Genomic DNA, 9,219 nt, shown 5'->3' on the forward strand with positions numbered 1-9,219 from the left:
AGCTCTGCGAGAACAGCAGCGCCCTGCCAGGCCGGCAAGGATGGGATTTGAGACGTTGCACACTGGAGCCAAACCCAGAGTTATTCAAAGGTGCGTCTGGATTCAACCTCGAGCAAACCACCACTGGAGTCACACGGTTCACAACGCATGATCAGGGCACGAAGATGGGGCCACGCACTCTCTCTCTGCAAAGCCACGCAGCTCCAGACCGGGAGGGAGAGCGACCCGCAGGGAGAAGGGGCTCTTACCTCGGACGTAAAGGTTAGCTGGGGCAGAGTAGCGGGTTCCTGCGCTGTTGGTTGCGACGCATTCGTATTTGCCTTGGTCCGACTCCTCGCTGTTCTCGATCTGCAGAGCCCCTGGACACAAACAAGATGAGAGACAGCTCAGGTTATAGCACATGAACCCCGACGGCTTCTCTGGGCGAGAAGGGAGAGCACACCCCACCTTTCCAGCAGCTTTCCCAGATACGTGCATGGTGAAATGTTGCTCCCTGGCCCCTTGGCGGTACCTACATGCAACCACAGGGCACCCGCGGCCGGCAGGGCTGCTTGTGTCCCCACCTACACAGGACAACCAGCTCTCCATGCGCTTCCGACGGACACGGGTACGGAAACGCACTGCAGCAGCAAGGGAAGAACATACCCTCCCACTGCCTGGAAGAGGGCCCTGCCCGAGGACGCGCCTCTACCCGTCTTCCACCACCGGCTTTGTCCCAGTCCAAGCGGCCGAGCGAAACGTAGCCGGCCTGCAGCTGCTCGCTTCGTAGGCAGGGTAAGGGACGTGCGTCGGTCGCCTCGTCCTGCCCCTGCTGCACCAGTTCACTTCCCCTCTCCCTGCCCCGCGCGCCACATCTCTGTCCCCTCACGCCTGATTATATACACTACGACACGAAGCAGCAAAAACAGACAGTCTGCTGCACAAAGACCGTTGTGCTGCACCGTGCGTGCACCCCCGCACCCTGGCCCCTTTGCCCGAGCCCATCTCCTTTTGCCCTCCTTCACCCTGCTCCTTGCTGCCCCGCTCCTGGACCAGGGCTCTGTCTCAGGCAGGCTGCGAGCTCCCAGGGCAGAGGTGTTGTCTTCCCTTGGCCCTGGCAGTGCGACCCGAAACCGCAACCCCAGCATCCAGCGAGAGCCGTGCTACGCACAAGGGAGCAAGCCCGCACGTACGCCGGGCTGGGCAGCTGTGTTTTGTCACGGGCCGGCCCCTGGCAGGCAACCCTGCTCCCTGCCTAGCACGGATGGGACCTAAACCTGGCTGAAGCCAAGCTCTGGTGGGTGGGCTGCAGATGGAGCCTGAAAGGAAAGAGGTGAAGCAAGGCAAGAAAGGCAGGATCCAGGCGGTGACAAGAATAACGAGCAGCAGCCGGCGCTCAGGGCAGATGTCCAGGCACGGCTCTTGCTACGGTCCGGCCTGCTTTCCCGTGGCAAGGAGGAAATCCTTTTAAAACCCTACCGAGTTCTCCGCTGCTTCTGGCGAGGGCTGTTTGTCAGAGGGGAGCTCTGCTCGCAGCCCACAGACCTGAGCACAAAGGAAATGTTAACCCCTTTGCTTGTCAGGATTTGAACTCATTTCCATTCGCCACGGTTCAAAACAACGGGCGAGAGCAGCGCTCTGAAGAGCTGAGGAAATTGCCTTGTCCCTGCTCCCCGGTTCAAGCCGTGGAGGTCAAACTCCGTTTTTCACATCATCAGAACAGAAGAAAAACTAATGCGAAGCACCCGCCGCCACCTACATTATTTAGAAGGATAAATGGAGACGGTAACATAAGTCTATATGTCACGGGGGAAAAATGAACTTCGCCGAGTTGTGCTGTATAATAAAAATGATGTACAGAGCCCTCCGCGTTGTTGCGCCGGGGCTCAGAACGAGGCGCCGGCCAGGCAGAGACGATCTGCTTGCAGCAATCTCTCAACGCGCTAACCGGCGGCGCTGCGCGCTTCCCGAGCCGCGCTGATCTCTGGGCAGCCGCAGCCCGGCACTCTGCAGTGCATTACTGCTTAATTCAGGAGGAAGGTCAAATTTCCACAGGCTTGCAGTGAAAAACATCTTCCAGCAGACAGCGACATGACAGGCAGCGGAGCGGCAGGAAGCTTCTCGGAGCTGACAAGCTGGAAAGAATCAGAGAGCCGAGCGATGGGAAAGACCCATTAGGTTATCGAGTGCATCCCCAGGGGCCGGCGCGGGCCTGCTCCCTGCTGCAAGCCAACACGTGTCCTGTCCGATCCCATCCACGCGTGCGGCATGACGGGTCTCTCGCCACCTCCCCGGGGGACCTGGGCCACGGCCCGGCAGCACGGGCAGTCGGGGTGATTTCCGCAATAGCTGGCCTCGCCCGCGCCCCTCGTAAGCTCCGTCCGTGACTCGGCGGGCACGGCAGGGTCTCGCCGCCCTGCGCCATGGGGCCTCCTCCGACGCGGTCCATGACGCTTTCGCTGCTCAAGGTCTTTCCCGGTGAACGTGGAGGAGCCTGGGTGCATTATCACCCCAGCACGAGCCCTGAGCCAGCTAAGCCAGGCTAAAAGCACCACTGACTGCAGGTGGGACGGGGTCGCATCAGAGCCTGGTGAGCTCTGCGCAGCAGGGGCACCCGTGCTAGGCCTGCTTCCTGCGCTTGGGGGTTCACACCCGTCCTGCTTACGCTCCTAACTGCTGCTTGGACGAGCAATGGGTGCAGCTGTAGCTCGAGGGCCGAAAGGCCAAAGTTAGGAGGAGGCAGAGGGACGAGGCAACGAGGGCCAATGGCGCTGGCAGGCACCTGCAATAAGGACTGCTGCAGATGAAGCCATCGTTGCCAGCAGCTCCTAGCTGTGTGGCCAGGGCTGGGCTCCCGAGCTGCTCCATCAGCGCACGTCGTGCTTCTGCACCAGGTCTACACGCTGCGCTGGGGCACGCAGCGATGCCCAGCAGGGTTACGGGCACTGCTGCCGTGCTGCCCATGGGCTCTGCGTGGAAGTACCCATGTCCGCGGTGACCTGTGGGGTGCAGAAAGCTGGAGGAAGCCTCCCACCCATGCCATAGCAGAGATTCCCACGGCTACCAAAAGGAACCGTCGCTAGACGAGCCTTCAGCATAACGAGAATGAGCAGGAAGCTGTCCCATCGCGGCGCCGGCAGCAAGCGGCAGGGCTGGAGGGAGCTTTCCTTGCGGGGAAGCTAAGCGAAGTGACAGATCCTGGGAGATGCACTTTCTTACAGCTATCTGGCGAGCGCAGATAACCTGGAGGAATTATCTGTGTGAAACAAGGAGCTCAGGGCTGGGCTGCCATCATCAGACGGGAGATAAGGAAAGGAGAGCAGAGGCGGAGGATGCGGGGAAGCTCCCTGGCGGTGACAGCATCTCGCCGGGGCAGGGCTGGGAGACTCCCCATTTGGGACAGCGAAGCCTGGCTCGGACAAGACAGGAGCACGCAACGGAGGATGGGCCGACCTGCCCCAGGAGAGGGCAAAAAGGGCACCGAGAGCTCCCGTCTCCACAGCGTCAGAGCGGTGGAAAGCCCAGCCGGCTCTCCCCAGCTGGGTGGATTCACTGCACAGTTGTCGAACAAGCCGCTCATCAGCTGCCCATCTGCCTGCTTGCTGCCTGGAAAATGGGTTCGTTCTCTTCTCCTCCATCCTTCACCATGCTGACGAGAGGCACTGGGCAGGGAACCTGCAGACCCCGGTTCTGCACAGCTCTGCCGCTCCCCGGCAGCACGACCCACGCGCGGTTTGTGCAAAACAGGTTAATGAGGCTGACTTGCCTTCGGAGATTGCTCTGCGATCCAGCCCATAAACCCAGCTACCGTTGGGTCTGTCTGCGCAGGAAGCGCCCGTGCGTTAGCTGGGGCGTGAGCCGGCAGCGTGCCACCTGCTGCACATGGACTCCCTGCGTGCACAAGCTTGCTGCATGCTCCGAGAGGCTCCAGGGAGCCAGCCCTCCGCCAGTGCATGCCCAGGGAGCCCCTGTGCAGCAGCGGGCAGGTGCCTGGCTGCACCCTCACTTGCCTGCACAGCAGGATGAGCTCAGGAGCTGTGGCACCACTGCCGGGCACACCGCTCCACTGCGCCCGGCCAGCGGGCAGTCACATGAGCAGCTGCGACATGATTGTGAAACTGCCTTGAAAGTGTCAGCGCCCCAGATCCTGCATCGCTGCTCGGTGCGGGCGAAGCAGGGGCATGTGCAGGGCCGCCCGCTGCAGGCAGCGAGTGCTCCAATGGGCGGGAAGGGTTCGCAGGATTAGCGCTGCCCCAGCTCCCACCTTGGTGCTGGAGGCCTGGGGAGAGCAGCCTGCGCCGTCCGCTGCCTCGTCCGTGGGCGGGTGCACGCAGCAGAGCTGCTGATGCCAAAACCGGGCACGTCAAGCTAGGCAGTGATACGCGGATGCCAAAGCGGAGCCTCGTCCTGCCGGCCCCCCATGGGGAGCCTCTCGGGCGTGCCGAGTGGTGGCCCCCCGGGAAGGCTGCATCGGCAGGAGGGGCCAGGCCTGGTCCCCATCGCAGGCAGCGAGAGGCACTGGCTGTGACGACGCGCCGATCTCTACCGCGGCTCCGGCCTGTCTCCTGGAAGGTGTTCGGGCACGCCAGCCGCGGGCAGCAGCACGGCGGAGGGAAGAGGCAGGCACGCCTGGTCGGGTCCGGCCTGCAGAGGCCCGTGCCTCCGCCCCGCCGCTCCCCTTCCCAGCCTCCTCTCACTCCTCAGCCGACAGCCCGGTGGCTCCTCTCCGAGATGCTTACCTATTCAAATACAATTGCGCTGCTCGGGCAGAATCATTAGCTGCGATGATAGTGTTTAAAAGAGGCATTTAAAAAGCGCATTTGTGCAGAACGCGGGGAAGGCAGATCTTGATAAGGGCATCAGCCTGGCAGGTACGCCGCTGGGCTCTGCCGTGCCCGGGCTTTGTCGCTCCACTCCAGATGGTAATCATGTACAACCTCTCCAGCTCCAGCAGAGATTTCATCCGCTGGGACCCGAGCCCGGAGGCAGGCAGGCGGGCGACCACAGGGCCCCTGCGGTACCCCACGGAGGGAGGGGTGACGTCTCGCTGGGTCTCGTCTCTGCACGCGCTGGACTCGGGGCTTTCCTACCAGGTGCGCTCGCAGCCTTGGCCACCAAGGTGCAGGAGGGGAAGAGGAGACTCGCCCCGCATGGGCTAGGATGATGGGCACGATGCAGGGTCCTCAAGCCAGTGCTGGGAGCCAGAGGAATCGATGCTGGAGCGGCTGCGTTTCCCCGACGGGGAGAGGGTGGGCGTTGGGGGGAGAGGAGGGTCTCCCAGCTCTAGCTCTCCCCGCACACAAGTCCGCCAGCTCAGCAGGGCCAGGTCCCACGGTGAAGTTGCTTTGGCTATCAGGGAACGCCCCACGCTTCGTGGCGTCCTGGTGCTTTTTTACGGGGCGTGCAACGTGGAAGCATCAAAAGAGCGAAGGGGGGCGGGCGGAGACGGACCGAGCAGGGCCGAAAGACCCCAGGGGCTGCAGCAAACGACTTGCATCCAAATGCTCGTAGAAATTGCTAATAACTCCAATCAGAGCTTCCCGTGGTCCTTGGCTTGTTCCACGCTGTGGAGTTTTGTACTGTGTAATAAAGGCAACTCCCAGCTGCTACGGAGCAATGCACCCAGCCCACACTAGCCATCAGCAGTGCCAATTATGCAAACGAGATCACTGCAAAAATATTTTCATTGTTAGTGCTCGTTATGTTCATTACGTCCCCGTGCCGGATGATTGGCATGTCAGGCACTTGTTTGGATGCCAGCGCAGCTGAGGACTCTCTGGTACCACCCGAGACGGCTGGTGATGGCGCCGGTCCTCTGGGATCGAGCTGGACCTGGGCAAAGGCAGGACGAGAAGTCAAGCCGCAGCTCTCTGCTACGCTGCGGGGTCTCAAATGTGCTGCTCTCCCGTGACCAGGGAGCAGGAAGGAGTCCAGGGATCCCAGGGGATTCGAGGCCAGAAGCCAGCTCCGATGCCGTCACGCAGCCAGGATGCCTATTTGTGCGGCTCCGCAGGGACACGGCCCACGTGAAACCCAGTCACACATCAAAGCAAGGCATTGCAGGCAGTTCTCCGTATGACTCCCGCCCTCCAACTCCCCGCTCCCGCTAACAGCTCGCTCCGCGATCGCATTTCCCTCCTTGTAACAACGCCTCTTTCCATTTGAGAGCAGGAAAGCCCAGAGGTGTGCCAGGGGCACAGCCCAGCCGACGGTGCACAAAGCGCAGTCCAATGCACGCGCACCTGCGGAAAAACCACGTGTCTCTGTCCCCCAGGCAGGCGTCTCGGGAATGCCCGAGCACCGCTACCACCCAAACTAGCCGGACAGGAGAAGGGGGACGTCCAGTTGTCGGTGCCCTGATCGGTCTCCAGACCGGCCCAGACACCTACAGGGATCCCACCCTGCGTCACGCCACGTCATGCCACACCACCACATCAGGCGTGGCAGGCAGGAGCCGGGGAGGGTTTTCTGGACACCGACCTCACTCAGCTCTCGAGAAACGCAGGACACTAATGATGCATTTCCTGCTCTGCAATCGAGGGAAGAGGCCGGGGAGCAGCTGCTGTCTGTCTAACGTGGCAGTCGCCTGCTGGCTCCAGGTCACGCCTCGCAGTGCCACCAACCTCTGGGGCGAACCGAGCAGCCTGGGCTTGCCCGGACGGGGAAAGGGACGGCGTCAGCAGCCGGGACCGGGAGAAGGGGAACAAAGCCTCCCTGCTGCAGAGGCGCTGTGGACCGAACAGACTGCGGCAGCAGGTCCAGAGCGCGGGCTAATCACACAAATAAATCTTGCCTCGGTCAATAAGGGCTGCGCAGAAGGAATTTCTTAGCTTAACCTCCTGTTGATCATGCATCGATTCCTACAAATGAGGTTTTCACTGGGCTCAGCTTGTCCCCCAGGAAGCACCAGACTAATGCTCAAAGCGCCCGGACTGCGTCACACACCAATGCCGCGCGGCAGAGAATTATACCAACAGTTAAAAAAGATCAATGGGCCCCAAAACGGATTGCTCAAACAGCGCCATTAGTTCGCCCTTCCTTTCAGACCACACGAATGGATGCCAGAGAAGCAGCAAACTTACCTTAACGAGGAACGAGAGCGCAGCCGGGCACAGAACAGGGCACAAGTCACGTCTGCGCGGACGCGACCCCTCCGTTACCAAAGAGCTCTCTCTCATCTAATCTGCCGGTATCGTTAGAAAGGCAACGACCTCCGTTTTACATAAGAGGCTGACAGAAATCTTCCGCGAGAAGCCGGGGAGGGGGCACCCGGTCTCGGTTTGCTCTCACCGAAACGTCGACTTTGACATTCAAACAGGACACACACATTTGAAATCATGTCAGGAACGTTCTCAAAATACCTCGTCAGGACTCAAACGGGGGGAGAGCTTATGTGTTATGAGATGGATGGCTCTTATTACAGAGACACGCTCGGGTCCCAAGCAGGATGTGTGCACATCCGCGCGGTTCTGGTGCTGAGTCACTAATGTCATCAGACAGCGAGAGCCACACGTGACGGCCGCGCCGGGCAGCGCGTTGCGTGCGGGACGCTGGGAGCGGGCGCGCTCGGCTGGTTAGTATTCCATCTGTCATTTCGATTTAGGATTGGCAATAGAGAGAGAAGATGAAGAAATAGTTTAAGGAGCTTGTAACATCACAGCTGTCAATCCCGGAGCGCTCCAACGGGAGGAATGACAGATAGATATATATATATATATAAGCCCTTTCATATCAAAATAAGGTTTGCAGTCTTTTTTCCCTGACCCAGATTTGCTACGCAAGCAACTTAATGCAAATACACACAAAACAGCAATTCACATTTGCTCTGAAATCACTTAACGGGAGCTGAAAACATTAACCCCCAGCAACAGAACCAGTTCCAAAGAGTCAGATTATTAACTTCCAGCGGTGATTCAGTGGAGAGGGGAGGAGGGGAAAGGGGGAGCACTGAACAAATGAGGCTGTGTCAGTTTGGAGGTGGCAGTCAGTTTATCAAGAAATGCAGGGGTCAGTCAACAGTGGTAACGACAATCACAAGAGAACTCGGAGGGTCTCAGCATACAGCCCGGGTTATCACACCAAAGTTAATTTAAAGGGACAACTTTGAGTGTTTAGGCTAGAGAAACACCGCTCCAATCAGAAAGTCATTACGGGCGCACGCAGGCTGTGAAGAACGAGCCAGAGACTGTGCCTGCTGGGCTGTCGCGCTGCAGGTGGGTTTAACTAATGACGGCGGGAAGCAGCCAGATGTGCTTCCGCTTCGTCGGCTCCAAACCAACCTCTGCGCTGCGAGGCAATGCCAGCTTGTCGGGCTGGAGCCGGAGGCGAGACGGGCTCCTTCGGCGGGCCCGTCCCCCCTCGGCGCGCTTGAAAGGCAAACGCGCGGTGCATCCCGGAGCCCGGCTGGCCCGAGCTTCAGGATGCACCTGCCTCGGCGCAGAGTTTGCATCTGCCCGTCGGGTTTGGCCGTTCTCTTGTGAAAACGTTACGCTCCCCGGCTCGCGCCAACGGCGTCCCCCTCGCGCTCCCCGTGCAGAGACCCGCGGGCAGGGCGGTCGCTGCCGGGGCAGCTCGGTGATCCTAGGGCTGCAGGGGCATCGCGGCCCCGGGGCCGGCACGCCCCGTTGAATAACCCCCCTGCGACAGTGTGGACATCGTAATGGATGGTGCTACAGAGTCACGCGGAGACCAAACCAAACCAAAATAAAAGACACGGGTGGGAGAGTGCGGATGGGTGACAGCGTCGGCAGAGTTAGATAGAGCGGAGAGGAAAGCTGGAGATGAGAGACACTGGAGGAGGGAGCGGGCAGACGGAGATGGAGTGACGTGAAAACCGGAGGCACGGCTCAGCATTCTTACCTCTGATTGGTGTACCACCTGGTGAGGTAATTTGAATGCAAATAAGATTAGAGAGAAGCATTAGTACAAAGAGGAAAGGAAGAAAGTCATAACTCAAAAGCAGAAAGTTTTTTAAAAGCTAGAATTTGTATTAGCGCGACAGGAATAAATAAAAAGGAGACTGATGGGCAGTAAAGGTCGGAGTGACGCTCTCCGGAGGTTAGTAAAGCTCAGTGCTTCCAGGAACGCGGCCCCAGCCCGGCGTGGCCCGGCGAGCTAGCCTGCCCCGTGGCGGGGCGCGGGCCGAGCCTGCTCGCGCTCGTCGTCAACGCTCCGGTGCAAGCGGTTGAGATGGAAGAGACGCTGGCGATGGGGCGGCGCCCCGCCCCCCCCCCCGGGGGG

General features: G+C 60.1%; 1 protein-coding gene across 1 annotated transcript in view; it reads right to left on the minus strand.

The window, feature by feature from the left end:
• The window catches only part of PTPRF (protein tyrosine phosphatase, receptor type F), a 301,064-nt gene that overhangs the window by 82,790 nt on the left and 209,055 nt on the right, over positions 1-9,219 (minus strand). Inside the window, 1 exon segment of the mRNA XM_025206900.1 lies at positions 249-359. Coding sequence (XP_025062685.1) covers positions 249-359 — 111 coding nt within the window.

Source organism: Alligator sinensis, unplaced genomic scaffold (assembly GCF_000455745.1).
Source record: "Alligator sinensis unplaced genomic scaffold, ASM45574v1 scaffold781_1, whole genome shotgun sequence".
In the NCBI taxonomy this organism is placed as follows: Eukaryota; Metazoa; Chordata; order Crocodylia; family Alligatoridae; genus Alligator; species Alligator sinensis.